This window comes from Crocodylus porosus, unplaced genomic scaffold (assembly GCF_001723895.1).
Source record: "Crocodylus porosus isolate Cpor-Errol unplaced genomic scaffold, CroPor_comp1, whole genome shotgun sequence".
Taxonomy (NCBI): Eukaryota; Metazoa; Chordata; order Crocodylia; family Crocodylidae; genus Crocodylus; species Crocodylus porosus.
In genome coordinates this window covers 21,147,528-21,165,162 of record NW_017728917.1, presented here as the reverse complement: position 1 = coordinate 21,165,162, position 17,635 = coordinate 21,147,528, and the positions used below count along the sequence as shown (strand labels likewise).

Sequence of the window (17,635 nt, the reverse complement as noted above, 5' to 3'; positions counted from 1 at the left end):
TTGCTGGGATCCTATGACCCCAGCTGACTTCCTGCCCTTTGGGCAGGGGGCTGGACTCGATGATCTCCCGAGGTCCCTTCCAGCCCTAAAGTCTATGAAATCACATTCAGTGGTTTTGTAGGCTGGATCTAGCCTGCAGGCTAACAGTTGCCAAACCCTGACTTAGAGAGCTCAAATGAGCATAATGTCTGTATCGCTTAGGCTAGGGACAGAAGTTACACATAAACCAGTTTAAGTGATCAGAAACCAGTTTAAACCTGTAACAGAACAGAAGTTCACTGCACATAAACCACTTTCAAAATGGCTGACACTGGTTTAAGATGAACCTGGTTGAATGTAGTATCATACTTAACTATTTAGGTCAAACTGATTTAAGGAACTTCTGTCCCAGACCCCTTCTTGGTTTAAGTTAACTCACAGTCCCCCACCATCCCAGGATGCTTTCAAACCCTCAGCTGGACTGTACTGCCTGCTTCAGAGAAGCAGGGTTGGCCCCACCCCTCTGCTCTCATTACCACTGCTCCGGCTGGCTGAGGAGGGGGTGGGGGTGGGAAACTCTGCCAGGCTTTTCCCCACTTAGAGGTGGAGGGGGGGGCCAGACCCTGGACCGGACCTCTGAGATGAAAGGTGGGGGATTAATCCCCCCTCCCTCCCCTCTCCCACCAGCATACAACCCCAGCCAGGGTCTGCCTGGCAGGGGCACAGCAGCCTCTGCCAGGCCTTCTCCCCGCCCCACTTGCTGCTCGAGTGGTGGGGGCAAGGGCTTGACCAGACACCAATGCACTGAGGTGAAAGGGAGGAGAAAGGGAGTATTAATCCCCCTTCTCTCCCACTGGCAGGGGGTCCCTAGCCAGGGTTTGCCTGGCAGGGGCACAGCAGCCACTGCCAGGCTTCTCCCCCCATGCTTGCAGATCAAGCAGTGGGGGTGGGGGCATGGGTAGATGCCAAGCCAGGTTGCCCCCCTGAGGAAAAGCAGGGTGAAGGATAGAGGAGTAATCCCCTCCTTGGAACTGTACTGGTGGGATTAATCTTCCCTCCCTTCCCCCCGGGGGCCAGCTGGAAGTTGGGGAGAAAAGGGGTAAACATGGCAGGGACTGCTGTGCCCTGCCAAGCAGACCCTGGTAGGGGTCTCATGCCAGTGGGAGAGAGGAGGGAGGAGGGATTAATCCTTCCTCCCCCCACTTCACTTGAGGGGGCTGGCCCAGACCAGCATCTGGCCATGCCCCCACTGCTCAAGTGGTGAGCAGCGGGAAATGCATGATGGGCTGCTGTGCCCCTGCCAGGCAGACCCTTCCTGGGGTCTGTGCCAGTAGGAGTGGGAAGGGACAAATAGAGAAAAGATAAGTCATACCTTAAGGGGGGAACTACATGCACATGACCCCCCACCTTTGCTTCAGGGTGCTGGCCCCTGGCTGGCATCTGGCCACACTTTTGCCCCTGCCGCTTGAGGGGTGAGTGGGGAAAAGCCAGGCAGGAGCTGCTTCCCATGTCCCCCTCCAAGCACACCCTGGCTGGGGACTGTGCAGGCCAGAGTAGTGGTTTAAACCCCTCTCCAGTTGTATTCAGCAGCCTGCTGGGGCCTGACCCGCTTTCCCCTCTTCAGTTCAAGTAGGTAGGGGGGGAAAAGCCTGGAGGGCTTTTCTCCCAGCTTCCCTCCAGCCTTCCTGCCACTGCCAAAGGGAAGGGAGGGTTTACTCTAGTGCCCCCAGCTTCTGGTCTGAGCCACTGGAAGCATGTGGCTGCATTTCCAGAATCAAAAATGAATGTCTGTTCACTTACTTCTTGGTTCAATCTATGCAGTTTAGACTGAACTGCAAGGATTGAATCAATTCAGGCTCAGGCTTTTTGAATGTCTATCCTTATTCCTTAAAAGATTATCCCCATTCCCTAAAAGATTACACCGTTTTCTTCAGAGCTCTGATGAGCCTGATTTTTCAGAGCTCTTAGTGCTCCAAGCAGTACTAGATTAGGGGGCACCAGGTGGTGCCAGGGATAGGGGTAGAAACCTGTCTCAAGTAAAGTCAATGAAGTTTGGCTTTCATTTTATCAGCCCCTAGATTTCAGTCATGGTCAAGCACTAACCTGATGTTTCAGCTACCTTGGCAAGTTAATTTCTGTTTTTGTAGGATTTGTTTGTTTAGAGCAGAATTTCAAAAGATACAGGAGTCTGAAAAGTTGCAAGGGTTGATTTCCATTTGGAAAAAGCACCCCAAAACAGATAAACTTATCTGCAGCTAATCTCTGCCCCTTGAGTCAGCAGAACTATACTGGACATCTCTTGAAAAAAACTGAGTCTTTCATAAGATTTCCTCTAATTTTGAACAGGTTGTAAACAGAGCACACCAGACACTCTTTCATGGTAGCTTGGCCCATCTCCTTTGAGTATTAGCATCAAACAGACCTGAAAATTAGGGTGTGAAAAATAAACACCAAAAGGGGAAGAGATATTAAGCAACTGACAACTTAAGGAAGGTTCAGTTCAGAGCAGGTTAAAGATTTGTATAAAATTCTCAGGTCCTTTTTTAATTCTAATATATTTCTTATTCTGTCCTAGTTTAATTTCACATGTATATTTCAGTGACCCTTTAAAGCAGTTTCAGTAATAACAATATAAAATATCACCACCAGCTTATTTCTTTGGGTCAACACAGTATGCATAGGAAAACCTAGAAGGCTGCTTATAAAAATGCAATGTATTTACCATCCTACCTCTCAAGAGATAACTAGAGCAATTTAAAAGTAGCCATTAGAAATCTCACAGAAAACAGAGCCCCAGAATAAAGCAAACCTGTCTTAAGTTAGAAATTCAGTAAGTTGTATTTTGATCTCAGCTGATCTCTTTATTATAACAGTGAGTGACCATCCTCAGGTATATTACACTAACAACTCTTATTCAGTTAACAAAAACATGTTTTTGATCCAGTTTAAATTGCTTATAAAAATACTGACCAAAGATTAATGGTCTATTTTAATAATTATTAATTTAACACTGCCTGCCACAGGTGGTAGGCTATAACATCACAAACCAGATCTTGGAAGTGAACCACAACAGGCAGCTTTGGTGTCTTATTACTAAGCTTAATGCCTGTAAGCTATGTGGTACTGAAACAAGAATAAACCTCACATAAAATTAGCCAATTTCCATCTTATTGTATTACTACTGTACTTGTATTCAAGTTTCTAAGATGAAATACAAGTTACAAATGCCAAAAATAACTTTATATTAGATCACACAATGCACAGATCTTAATAACAGCTCTCTATTTGGTCTGGTGTGGGGGAGGAAACTATGCTATGCTGATTCCATGCGTCTCCCCACTTACAGCAGGAAAATAAAAGCCTGTGATTTTCCTTTTAATGAGCATCTCCCTCTATCTCAAGGTCTCACGCTGGTATTTGATTAACATTTCATGAAGAACTGTTTTTAAAGGAGAGAAAAAATGCAACACATGCAATATTTTGAGTGACAAGTCTCAGAACTATTTATTGCCTTTGAGGCATAGACAGAATCCTTTCTCACTATTCCTCTTCTATTATACTCCAGTGGTACATAGTACCAGGATTTTGAGAGTTTAAAGGCAGTCCTGAATGCATGGGAAGCCCTTAAAACAGGTGAGCTCACAGCATAATGTCTCTTTAAAGCCTGAATAATGCAAGTAACAAGCCCATTAGGCCACAAAATTAGAAACTAACACTAATTTCAAATACAGAATAAAGAGGAATGTAAAAGAAAATTTTACTCAGTTTGTCATATGTAATTTCTTCATAAATACAAGTTAAGACAATATGCTTAAACAAATCCAAAACACTATAATTTATAATAAAATAGCCTGCATGTATATTTCCGCTGCCCTCTACTGTTTAAAATATGTACGACCTGATGAAGTTTGACATCGCTTTTCTCCTGCTCTCTGATGGCGGACATGAAATCTGAACACCAGTTTTACTTCTACTGATAACAAATGAGTTCTCTTTCAGGGGTCAAATTGTAGATGCCCAATGTAGTATTAGGAATGTGGATGTTCTATACCCTATTCTAAATGCATAGTTAGCTGACACTTAGGATGTACATACATGGGCAAGAACTACAAGTTCAAATAAACAACCTGTTATATTAGAAGCATACATTTGTTTGTATCATGCTTGCATCCAAAAATGTAACGGACACTATTCTAGCTTCATATGAGAATGGATTTAAAACTCTTAAAACCAGATCCTCAAAAGCATTCAGGTAGCTACTTCCCATTGATGTTCAATGCAGTGCCTTAAGGAAATGGGCCTTAGTAATGATCAATGCTTCTTGCTACTTGCTATCCCCACCCCACTAGAAAAAAGGGCAGCTTCTCCAGCCATCCGAAGTGGAACATGAAAAGTGAGAATTCTTGTTCTCTGTTTTGAGTAATGAATTTCAGATTTTCCTGTTTAGGTAACATGGAGTGAATAATGAAAATGGAAATCATATTCAATGTGTTTAATTTTAACAACAGGAAATGGGTGTGTATGTACGGGATACTGTTAGGACAAGAATCAGCAAAGCTTTGTTTTAAGACTGGTATTCATTCTCTCTTTATTTAACCTTCTTCCTGCCCTTTTTGGGGGACAATACCAATTACTGGAATCTAATGGAGAGCTAAACATGTTGAAATGTGTTTCAGTGTGTGCTACAGTTCTCAGTCCAAATATAGAGATAACATGTAAATTAGATACTTTTGTACTAAGACTCCTTTACAATTGTGTTTGTATTACAAAAGTGTTTAGGTCAGGGGGACCTTTTCCTTGATTAGAATTTTTAGACACTCCTGCAATATGTTCAGTATCAATAATCAATGTGTAAGTGATTATAAATTGGTCTAAGTTTACCTGCAGAGAAGTCAAAATAGCATATAAGTTAAAGGTTTAAGTTACACCAATCACTGTATTTTTCCCATACAGAATGTGCTTTTCAACCACATTCAAATCCCATCAGTATTTTGAGTGCTGAGCTGCTAAGTAATTTTAAACAAACACTGTTCAAGGAATCTTTCAATGTTCCCAGATTACAACGGCTTTGGAAACTTGACCCAGTAGATTGAACTCTAGCTTCAAGTTTTCTTTATGCCCTTGAAGGTGCAGGTCTTTACTGATCATATTCTATACTGTGTGTATATGTAGTTCAAGTTTGGATCATTGAGGGCACTTACACGAGTTACATTTTTTGCATGATCAGGCCCTTAAAAGCACTCTACTGCCATGATGTAACACGTAGGCTAGGGATAGACATTACACATAAACTGGTTTAAGTGATCAGAAATTGATTTAACCTGTAACAGAACAGATGTTCTGTGCACATAAACCAGTTTGAGAATGGCTGAAACCAGTTTGAGATAAACCTGGTTGAATGTAGTATCAGACTTAACTGATTTGGGTCAAACTGGTTTATGCAATGTCTGTCCCAAATCCCTTGCTGGTTTAAGTTAAACCAGACTCCCCCAGCATCCCAGCATGCTCTCTGGGCTGGGCAGGGCTTTCTCCTCTGCAGCTCTGGCAGTCTCTGCAGGCATCTGCCTGTCTTCTGCTACCCTTCTCCTCTCCCCACTCTACTAAGCAGGCATTCTCTGGTCCCTCATAGACACCTCTCAGAATTAGCTAGCAGATCACATGCTGGCCACCTCCAAGCTGTGGCACACGGGACAAAGGCAGAATCAACAGATAGCTGGTAATGTCCCTCGGTTGTTTTCTTAATGGGCTGATAAACACTGAGTTAGGGGTGACAAATATTAGGCCTGTGTGAATAGGGAAGTATTCACTTCAGATTCGGCCAATTCAGAGGACAGTGATTCGATTCGGATATTCGTATCGCTGTCCTGAATCGATTCGGCTGAATCGGCTTTGGAAGATTTGGATTGGCCAGGGAGAGGCAGATACAGCTGGGCGGCTTCAGGTTCTTCTGGAGCTCCTCTGGCTCTGCCTGCCTCTCCCCAGGTGGGGGAGCCATGGGAGAAGCCCCCATGGCTTGTCTGCCCAGCCCCAGCCTAGTCTTGGCACAAAAAGCCCCCCACTCACCAGCTACAGCAGCAGCGATTGGAGCCTCTGGGTGCTCATGGCAGAGCCCCCCCCATGCAGTGCAGGGCAGTGAGGAGTAGTGGGGGGACAGCAGGAATGGCCCCCGCCACTTGGCACCCATGCAGCAGCTGCCCCATGGTGTGGGTGCAGCACAAGTGCGGTGCGGCTCAGCAGGGTGCCATGCACTGCCTGGGAGCTGGGGCCACTAGGGCTGCATGGGGGGGTGGGGCTCTGCCATCAGTGCTAAAGGCCCCAATTGCCATTGCTGCAGCCAGTGAGTGTGGAGCTTTCTGAGGACTCATGGCAGACCCACCCCACACAGCACAGGGCAGAGGGGAATCTCGCCTCCCCCCTGCCTGGCACCCACATGGTAGCTGTCACATTGTGTGGAGGCAGGGTGCTGCCAGGCTTCAGATGACACGTGGAGCTGGCCTAGCTCCCAGAGAGCATGCGGCACCTGCCACGCTGCACTGCACCCATGCCATGAGGCAACTGCTGCGCAGGCGCCAGGCGGGGGGGCGGTGTTCCCTGCTGCCCCCTGCTGCATGGGAGGACTCTGCCATGAGTCCTCAGGAGCCCCAGTCACTGCTGTCACAGTATGAGGCATTTTCGTTTCTTCTTCTTTTTTTTTTTTTTTTTTAAGTACCAGGAGGCTGGGCTGGGTGCGGGGGTGGGCCAAGCCAGGCAGGGCAGTCATGGGGGCTTCTCCCGTGGCTCCTCTTGCTGTGCTTGCCTCTGCCCCTTCCCCTGCAGTGGGAGCCACAGGGGCTATGTCCTGCTGTTGCCCAGCTGGCATGGGAGGTGGGTGAGATGCAGGTATGGGTTGTTCCAGGTGGCAGCAGGGAATAGCCCCAACTCCCAGGGCTGCCACACCCTCATCTGCCCTGCTGCCGCTTGCCAGCCAACACAGGGAACACAGGATGCAGGTGCAGCAAGGCTGGGAGTGGGGGCTCTGCCCTGCTGCCGCTTGCCCCCTTCTGCCCAGAGTGAGCATCCTGCATCCTGTCCCCTCCACCCCAGCTGGGCAAGACCAGCAGGGCAGAGCCCCAACTCCCAGTGCTGCCACACCCGCATCCCGTGTCTCCCTGCCCCCTCCCCAAGTAATGTGCCCCCCTGCCCCCACTGGGCAGCTTGTCCCAGCCCCAATCCCTCCCTCCCCCACACCCCTTCCCCAACTCCTACAGATTTACTAGCTCAAGGCAGCTGTGTCAACTGCCTGTTTAGTCTACGGCTGAATCTCCAAAGTGGCCAAATCTTTTCCAAAGCTATTCCAAATCAATTCGGATGCTTCGAATTGATTCAGAGCTTTTAATTGGTCTCCTGAATCAATTCAGATTCAGAGATTCAGCCCCTGAACTGAGCCCAATCTCCTCCAAATTGAATCAGCTATAGAAGCTTTGCACAGCCCTAATGAACATTCCCTGCTGGACTAGTTGCAGGGGGAGGGGGGGTGAGGCTAATCAGAGCATCCTTCTGGGGCCTGGCTATGGCCCTCCTGCTCAGCTCAGTACTTTGGAAGGGAAGTGGGGGCTGCTCTAGCACCCGCTGGCTTCTAGCCTGAGCCACTGCAGGCATGTCTGTCTGGTTACAAAACTGATTTAGCCTACCCAGGTTAAACTAACCTGCAAAGATTTAATCAATTCAGGCTCAGGCTTTTTGAATGTCTGTCCCTAGCTATATGCACAGCTGCAGAGCACTTTTAAAATGGCCTATCCTGCCAAAAATTAACCCTTGTCAAAGCAGGTATTAAATAAAGGTGCTTTAAAGCACAGCAGCTTAGGGAACTTGTATTTCCTCGAGGGTTCATTTTTTGCATAGGGGCAGGATTGGGCTGGTGCTTGTGCCCCTGGGGCTGTCAGCAGGGGAGGGAGGAGGAAGAGAGAAGCACAGAGTGCAGCCAGAACTGGGGAGGAGGCAGGGTAGAATGGAGCCCTCTTGCCTCACAAGGTCCCCTCAGCTACTGCAGCTGGGGTATCAGGGGAAGCCAGACCAGGTACATCAGGTGAGAAGGCTTCATTCCCCCATCCCCACTCCAGCCTAGGCTAGGCAAAGCAGCTGTCAGCTGCTGCTGCTCTCAAAAGGCCCAGCTAGGGCTGTGAGGTAAGAGGACTCCATTCCACTCTACTCCCCCAGCTATGGCTGGGCAAAGCCCAACTGGCAGCTCTGTGCTGCTCCCTTCCCCACTAACAGCCCCAGAGCTGGGGGAGAGGCTGGGGGGAGTGCTGGGGACAGGGGCGGTTCAGCAGCTGCTGGAGTGCCCCTCATGCTGGCCAGGGCCAGTGCAGGTAGATTCAACCCTCCCCTAACTCAACAGGTGAACATCTGTTGTGCTGGGGAGGAGGAAGAGGAGGACTCTAACTCATGGCACTTTGTATAACCACAGCCCATAAATGTTTTAAGCACCCTGAACAGAACTTATAGGGTAAGTCACACCTGGTATTTCACCTGAAATTCCTTTTACCTAAGCTTATTTCATCTGATTGGAGGGATCAGCTTCTACATGACTAATGAAAAGAAGGTAGATTCAGTCTAGATGGAAAAGTAGTAAGCAGGAAAAAAAAATTAAAAATACTACACGAGACTGGTTTAATCTTAGGTTATTTTTTCCTCTGAGATCAGAAGATTTTGTTGTGCAGTCTGCTGTCTAGTCCCAATGTTGGTGCCAGTGAGATGGTCATCATTCATATGAACGAGGTGCAATTTTCTAACCTTGCTGGGGGGAATCATAATGAGAGCTCATCATCTGAGGAGCTGACTTACTCAAAATAAACCATTTTCAAAATCTGAACAGCCCCTTGGCAGGATTCTTATCATGCAAGAGAATGCTTGTGCCACTGCCCCTGTCTAGCAGCGAAAGGCTATGCAGCAGGAAAAAACAAGTCTCTAAACATGCCGCCATCTGACATTACTCATTTACATTCTCAAAAGCTGGTATCATCTATTATTGCCCTGGCATTTTGTTGTCTATCTGCCATCCTTCATTACTCTACACTCACCACGGCTATACTGATGCATATTTAAAACAACATCAAAAGATTTCTGCACTTAACCTTTGATCAAACTACTTCACGTAACATTCTCCAACAACACAGAGAACCTACATAACTGCTGAACTTGAAATGTCACAGAAGAAAAAACCCCACACCTTTCTTTCTAGTGACTCACTGCAACATCTATCTTGAGTTTAAAACTTTGTTGTTGTTGTTTTTTTGATTTTGCTGTTACAACCATGTTTCCATAGCTAGTCACACAAAAAAAGGTATATAACAAATGTGTAAATACCCAAAGCACAAATACATGCTGAGCAGTTCTATACATCCACATGTATAAAAAAAGAAACCTCCATCAACTATACAATATTGTGAATAGCATTAAGCAGCAGTATTGCTGAGCTGTTTGACAAAAACTGAAGGGTCCATCCCTCCCATTCACATATATTGACTACTGTGTATTTTGGCAAATCATCAACACTGAGTGCACTTAGAAGCATGGTGGCTGATTTTACAAGACTAAGGCAATGCATAATCACTTAAGTGAAAGCATTCTCTGCCCCCGTCTTCCACCAAGAAGCTATACACAGCCCCTGAAAAATGATAAGCTTCATTAAGCAAAACAAAACACTTTCCAAAATCTCAGCTGGTGGGTAATTTCTGAAAGCTAAGGTTTCTGAGAAATGAAAATAATGTTTGTACCTGACAAAAATTAGGATCTTGCCTGAATAGGTCTCATTTTTCTATTATCATCTGAGGTTTAATCACAGCAACTAACAGACATGCTCTTTAATTACTCCTTTGTCCAGTCAGAAAAAGCTACCTGAATAGTTACCCATGTGGGGTTATTGTCCTCTTCCACCCTGTCACCATGAGCCTGATTCTGCCATGCATACACATGAATGCAGAGACAACTGTAGCAGGATGCGGGGCCCAGGGCAAATCAGTCTGTGCGGGGCCCAGACGTGGCAGTGATGTGTCTATGTCGGGGGGCAAGGGGGCAGCGAGTGGCCAGACATGAAGATGGCTTGGCTCCACAGGGCCCCCCAAAGTGCAGGACCTGGAGCAGTTGCCCTGATTTCCCCACCACCACCACCAGGGACAGCCCTGCATAAATGAAACATGGGGCTAGTTTACAATCTTTTTGTTGTACATGATTTTTATGATAAACAAAAAAAGACTATGTTCCCATCAGGAAAGACTAGTCTTATTACTGCTTTGTAGTTCTGCTACAAATACAGCAAAAGGACTCATCAAAAGATTATCTACACATTCTGTTTAGTGTACAGTATGTAACCCATGGGCTAGGGACAGAAGTTACACATAAACCCATTTAAATGATCAGAAACTGGTTTAAACCTGTAACAGAACAGAAGCTCAATGCACATAAACAAGTTTAAAAATGGTTTCAAACTGGTTTAAGATAAACCTGGTTGAATGTAGTATCAGACTTAACTGATTTTGGTCAAACTGGTTTATGAAACTTCTGTCCCAGACCCCTTCCTGGTTCAAGTTAAATCTGTTCCCCGGCAAGTTTTGCAGCCCTGGGCTGTGCTGTGCTGTCTGCTTCAAAAAGCAGGGCTGGCCCCACCCCTCTACTCCCTAGCTGGAGCAGTGAGGGCTGACTGACAAGGAACTGTCCCCCTACCCCCCACCCCCAGCAAACCCTGGCTGAGGTCTGGGGCTAGGGGGGTGAGGGTTAAACATTCCTTTCTCCACTCAAACTTACTGCTAGCTGTGACTGTGGACCATAAATCCCAGAGACACCTGGAAGCAGGAAGAAGTGATGAGCAACCCTGCAGAGTCCTGCTGCTGTAATTTGGACTGCAAATCCCAGAGACCTCAGGGGCAGCAGGAAGAGAAAGTGAACACACAGCCCATGCTGGCGATGTACCAGAAAGCCATGCTTTAGTACCTCCCGGCTTCTGGCTTGAGCTACTTCAGGCATGTGGCTACATTTCCTGAATCACAAGCAAATACCTGTTCACTCCTGTTTCAATTTAATCATTCCAGCTTAGACTGACATGCAAAAACTGAATCAATTCAGCCTTGGGCTTTTTGACTGTCTGTACTTGGCCCTGGGGTATAAGCCAACTGCCCTGGGTGCTGTGGTCAGGGGGGTGCCAAACACAAGCACACATACATGAGCAGTCCGTGCTTACAGTGTGTGTATGCATGTGTGTGTGTGTGTGTGTGTGGGAGCTGCTGAGGATCAACCCCCACCAGAATGTGGTCAGCTGCAGGGAGGGTCCAGGGCATGGCACTGCTGCAGCCAACTCAGCTGCACTTCTTCCCTTAGCACCACTCTAGGCCAGGCAATGCCAGCACTCATCTCCCAGACCAGACTAGAGGAGCCAAGCTGAGCCACACCATGAGCCAGTCAGCACAGGCAGCCAGGTGCAGCTAGCATGAGCAGTGGCTGCCAGCGCTGTCTGCCTGCCTGCGCACACCCCACCTTCCCCTCAAGCATTAATTCATCCTGGGACAGAACAGCCTTGTGTTACAGTGGACAGAGGCCTCTATGGCTGGCTGTAGTGGGGACTGTGCATACAGGCTACCTGCACATGCAACCCTGCACTCCTGTACATGCATTGTGCATGTGTAGCCACTGTACATCTATACACCACATGCCCCTGCACATCCAATGCACCACATCTGTGTACCTCTCTCGTGCACAGAAGTGCACTCTCTGGTACATATACAAGCGCACATCCACACCTCTAGCCTCCTCCCATAGTCAAGCTCACACCAGCTACACACCAATTTTACCCAATTTTAAAATTATTCATGCCCATTTTATACCCATTTGTTTTTGTGTCAACATTTGGCAACTCTGCTGTTTACATATCCCCGGATGTATTTATAGAGAGAAATCATATTCCCTCTCAGCCACCTTCTTGCTAGACTTTTAGTCTCGTTTTGTAACATGGGATCTCCATTCTTCCAATCACCCCAGCAGTCCTTCTCTGTACCTGCTTCAGTTTTAATTTTTCTTTCTTGCACATGGGTGATCAGAGCTATATGCAGTATTCCAGATGAGGTTTTACAGGGGCCTTGACCAATTGCGTTAATACTACCCCATCTATAATGGAAATACTTCAACAGACAGGGTGGAAGACTTGGTATCCAGTTACAAGCCTGTAGTGCCATCCTGTCCCAAACTCCAGTGCATTTAAACTACAACTGCTTTGGCACAAGGTCTTCAAGGACAGCCCAGCAGTACACAGGTTTCTGAGTAGAGCCTTGACATGAAGGATACATTCCACCAAAAATAAGAGCCCCTCTCAAAAGCATTAACATGGGTTTCACATTTAATAAAACTTTCAAGTCATTTAAAGCAAGTCTGTTTTCCAACTGAAGAGAGAATATTAGTGATTCAGGCACTAAAGTAATATGATATACTTTTTCTATGTAGGCCCTGTCACCTGATTTTTTAGTTCAGACTATAGAGACTTACTAATGTTTGCAGCTCTAGTGGCCCCTAGTTTAATCCCTGAAGCTGACCAAAACAGCAGATCCCCCAATGAGGGTCGCAATAGCAGATTCTTAACTATGTGTTTTTAAGAAAAAGGCACTTTCTTTTTTATACAACAACAAAGCTACCAAGACAGAAAAAAATCCATTGCCCATCCTACATGCAGCAATAAGCTATTCTAAATATTTATGTTTTTAAGTAATTCCTTCTCTTGCATAAGTAAATACTGCCCCCAAAATAACCCAAGTTGCATTTGTTATCTGAGTTTAAAACCTGGTATGTATTAAGTAAACTAATATCTGTGTAATTTCTATTCAGTACAGTGCAACACACACGAACAGTAAAGTCACATTGCCCCAGAATTACCTGATGATGCACAAAAAAGCAACACCACACCATGAGGTACTCTGTAACTGAGGCTTCTCAGTCCTCAGTGCAACAGTGAAACCTCCCGGTATCACAGCAGGGTCCCTATGTCTCTCCTCCAGCTTTCAGCAGGAACTCCTCCCATGCAGTCACACAGCTAGCTGTCACTTCCTGTCATGTTGTATAATACAAGTGTTAGAAACGGAGTGATGTACACACCCATACCATCTCCTTTTGTGGGGGTTTTTCACTGTCACTGATCTTTGCATTACTTTTATGATTAGTTATATTTAAACATGCACAGTACCTCTTTTTAAGAAAGTTAGTAAGATGTTTTGGTAATACAGCAAACAATTTAGACCATCACTAACAAGTTTTACAACAGGGGGCAGGGCTGCTGTGGCTTTTAGGTTCCTAGCTATGGGGAAAATACACAGTACATAGGGAGGATGGGTGATTAAGTTGTTGATATTTTGTCTTCAAAATGACTAATCAGGATCTGGGGTATGCTTATGCAGCATGGTGCAGTACTCTATAGAGATATCCAAACTAGCTTGGTAGCAGAAGGTCTACTAGCCATGTTAGCAAAGTGCTGTAGCTGGGCTAACTACCCTTGTTGGCAAGCAGAGTAGTGTTGTACTAATGTAACTATACTGTTGCCATACCTGAGCTAGTTTGGCTACTATGTAGAAAAACATGATTTGGTCAAGAGAACAAAGCAGCCTATAGGTACTGGGTAGATCCTTTATATAATGATTATGATGATCAGGGATCCTAGTTTTCCCCGATTAACCCCCCCCACACACACACACACAAATTCTGATAAAACCCCCAAAATCTGTTATTATAATTAAAAGCCTCCCACAGCCCCCCCGGCCCTGCTCTTGCCTTTCACTCCCCACCCCCACAGCCCTCTGGCCCTGCTTGTGCCTCTCCCCACTCCACAGCTCCCCCAGCCCTGCTGTTGCCCCTCGCCCCCCCACCCACAGACCCCTGCTCCCCCCAGCCCTGTTGGAGGGGGCCCCCATCTGCCAGGACTATGGGGCCAGGGATCTGGGTCCACAGCCCTTGCCCCTGGCAGGAGGCAGCAGCTGCTGCAGCAAAGCAGAGCCTGGCTCCGCCCCCACCATGCTGTGGGCTCAAGCAGGGGATACTGGCTCCCTGCTGGGGCATACACTCCCAGGCAGCAGGGTGGACCCACGCCCCCCAGATCTGTACACAAGCAGGGGCAGGGTGGGCTGCGTGCTGTGGAGTCAGGCTGGGAGGGGAGGAGGGGCGGAGTGGCTCCCCAGAGCTGCACGCACTCACAGGGAGCAGGGGGACCTGCGTCACCCAGATCTGTGTGTGGGGTGGAGACGCTGGCTGTGGGCTCAGGCTCCTCCCCAGGGCCTCTGCAGCCCAGCAGGCATGATTCAGCGTGGCAGGGATCAGGAGAGTCACACAGAGAAGATGCTCATCACTGCAAGCTCCGCACTACCCTGGTGATGCACCCTCTATGCATGCAGCTACAGTGAGGGCAGCAACATGGGGTTGCATGGATCAAAGCTACCACACGTGCAGAGGATGCATTGCTCAGGCAATGAGGAGATCACAGTGACGAGCAGCTTCTCTGCATGGTTCCACTGATCCCTATTGCATTGTGTCATGCCTGCTGGGCTGTGGAGGCCCCAGGGGAGGGCAGCAGGGCAGAAGCCTAAGCCCTCAGCCTGTGCCTGGCAAGGGCTGTGGATCCAGATCCATGCATAGATCTAGGGGGGGATGGGCCCTCCCTGCCCCCGGGAAGCACATGCAGTGCTGGGGAGCCAGCCCTGACCTTCCCACTCCCTGGACCAACCACCTGTGGCCCCATCCTGCTCCTTGCTAGGGCCCTGGGCCCCAAGCCCCACCCAGCTGGGCAGCAGCCCCAGTCCCAGCCCCAGCCCAACTCCCTCCATCCCTCCCTATGGGGTCTCAATCCTCCCCCTCCCCATTTACTTACCTGCAGGAACTTCTCTCCAGACTGCCTGGGGCCATGTGGATGTACAGTACATGCACACGGTGGCCCTGCTCCCTGCCTGACTGCCCTCCTCCCGCTCCCTCCTAGCCCCCTGCAGGCTTGAACTCAACCAGCCTGCAGAAGGCTCATCACAAAACTGCAAAATCCATGGGCTTCTTAGTAAAATGAGAAATCTATGTTTGCCACCTGTAAAAGGTAAAATCTGTGACTTACTCTGTCTTTCCCATGGGAAACAGAACACCCAGATTCCTGATGATGATACAGTACATGTTTTTTCACTGTTTATTTGATTGTACAGAAATTTTGAAAAATCATTATAAAACTGTAAGGGGACTAGTTAAACAAGAATTCCTAAAACAGTGGAGGCTGGAAAAAAAAAGACAGATTCTGAAAAGCAGGGGTGTAAAACTCATCTGGCTCCGCAGCCTGGGTGAGAGGCATAGGGCTGGTTTGCAGGCTAGATCAAGGTCTGGACTAGCCGTGTATGCCACTTGCAGTGTGCACATCAACTCCAGCCCTGTGCACCATATGCAGCATGTGCCAGCCCAGGCCCTGTACTCAGCACATGGCGTGTGGGGCTGGTCTGGGGCACACCCTACACACACAGTACATGGGGTTCGTCTGGAGTGTATGCTGCATGTGATACCCATGTCATACCTGACCTGCATGTTGGATCTGGTATGTAGGAGCCCGTCTATAGGCCCAATCCAGTCCAGCTATGGATCCAGTGTGCAGGGCCAGTCTGGAGCAGATACCACACACAGCACGTACGCCGGCTAGTCCAGCCCCCTGCCATGTGTAGCCTGAGCCAAATGGACTCCTCATACCACATAGCATGCTAGGCCAGGGCCACCAGGTGGATGAAGCAGCTCCACAATGCAGTTCTAGGTTTGCAGACCGGGTCTGACACCTCTGCTGTACTATATAGGAGCACTGAAGCCTGGAGATAATAATCAGCAGAGGATCTAATTTTTGTGGAAAAAATTCCCTAGAGTTTAGCTTTGTCTTTTTCAGCATAGGGGTTTTGTATAACTGAAAGTAGAAACATCATTCTTAATGATTTTAGCTGATCCACAGGAGCGCACTTCAGTCAATGCAACCTCCTGGAACCAGAAAACTTCAGTGAACTTCCATATCAAGAAAAAATTGTGTTAAATAAGCTGCTTTACAAATATAAAGTAATACCATCAGGCAGCCTCAGTAACATGGAAATACAAATTCAACAGGCAACTTCAAATTTCAGACCCAAGACCCTCATCTTACAAGGCCTCTGTACATGCCTGCCACTGACATCAAGGGGAGTTTTGCATTTGGAGGAGTTGTAGGATCAGATTAGTCACAGTCTCATAATCAGATTAGTAGATTATACTGACTCTTTGGGAGCTTTTCCATTTACATATCAAATAAATTTCCTTATGGGCAGGGAGGGGAAAGTTCATTTACTAACACAATTATCATCAGCAAGCTCCATATTGCGCCAGTTCATTCACTAATATTTTGCATTATTTCTCATTATAATGCAAAATATTGCTTCTCTTCCCTGGCATTTTACATTATTTATCATAATGCACAACAGATAAATCTCCTTAAGTACTTATTTGCAAGTTATCAGTGCAAGTTATCAACACAATGTCTAATTCTGCACAGTGTCATCTGTACTTGTATTTTTGCATGCCTTCATTTAGGGTACAGAAAGAAGTGACAATTTTTTGGGGGTCTGGCCCAGAAAGCACTCTACAGCTGTGTCCTAACATACACGCATGACTGCAGAGCACTTTTGAAATGGCCAATTATGTAAAAAAAGCAACCTTTGCTCAATTAGTTAATAAATGAAGGTGCTCCAAATGAGAGTGCCTTGGGGAACTTGTATACAGTTTTCTGAGGAGGTTACCTGTCATGCCTTTTGCCTGCCACAGGGAAGAGGCAGAGAGTCTCCTCTTCATGTACCCAGATGCATGTGCTCCCCCATCTGCCCGGAAACAGCTGGCTCTTCAAGCTGGTGGACATCCTGCCCTCTTCCTCATGGGTGGGGGAGGGGGGTGGAGAGTGTGTCCCCTCCACGCTGGTGACATGGGGCATTGAGGACATTTTTCTGCTGTGGGGGTGGTCCTAGCCAGACCTCCCACAACCCCAACTGCTGCCCAGCCAGGTGCTGTAACTGACAAGGAGTGGCAGGTGGGCTGGGGGGCGGGGAGTGGACCTGAGCCCCAGTGCCACATGGGCCAGCCAGGCTACCTGGGCAGGGGGGAGAGAGGGAGGGGGAGGGGGGAAGGACAGACTGGAACAGGCTCGTGACACCTTGGGACTCAGATCCACCACTACCCCACTGGCCTCCTGCTGCTTCTTGGCAGTTACACCAACTGTGATAGCAGCCGAGCACTGTGACTAACAAGAAGCAGCAGGTGGGCTGCAGAGGTTGGATCTGAGCCCCCGAGGCCATGCAGCCCAGCCAGCTCTCTCCATGGACCCCAGTAGGGGTTGCCTGCCTAGGCCAGTACAACATTGGGGCTGGCACTCCACCCCTCAGCCTGGCTGCCGCTGCTTATCAGCAACTGGTGGGCTGCTGGGGGCTGGATCTGAGCCCTAAGGTGGTACAAGCTTTAGGCATCAAGGACAACAAAAAGTCCTTTTTCAGATATGTGGGGAGCCGGAGGAAAAGCAACGGCAGTGTTGGACCCCTGCTAAACCAGATGAGGCAACTGACAACTGACGCCCAGGAAAAAGCCAACCTATTAAATAGGTACTTTGCGTCAGTCTTTCATCAGT

At 47.7% G+C, this 17,635-nt stretch overlaps 1 protein-coding gene across 3 annotated transcripts in view; it reads right to left on the bottom strand.

Moving 5' to 3' along the window:
- Nucleotides 1-17,635, bottom strand: part of ARHGEF3 (Rho guanine nucleotide exchange factor 3) — a 285,137-nt gene that overhangs the window by 158,251 nt on the left and 109,251 nt on the right. Inside the window, exon 1 of one of the 3 annotated variants that reach the window (XM_019536902.1) lies at nucleotides 12,874-12,930. The exons of the other annotated variants lie outside the window; for them this stretch is intronic. Within the exon in view, the coding sequence (XP_019392447.1) occupies nucleotides 12,874-12,906 (33 nt within the window). The 5' untranslated portion in view covers nucleotides 12,907-12,930. Of the gene's footprint in view, nucleotides 1-12,873; nucleotides 12,931-17,635 lie in introns of those variants that run through there. 3 annotated transcript variants of the gene reach the window in all.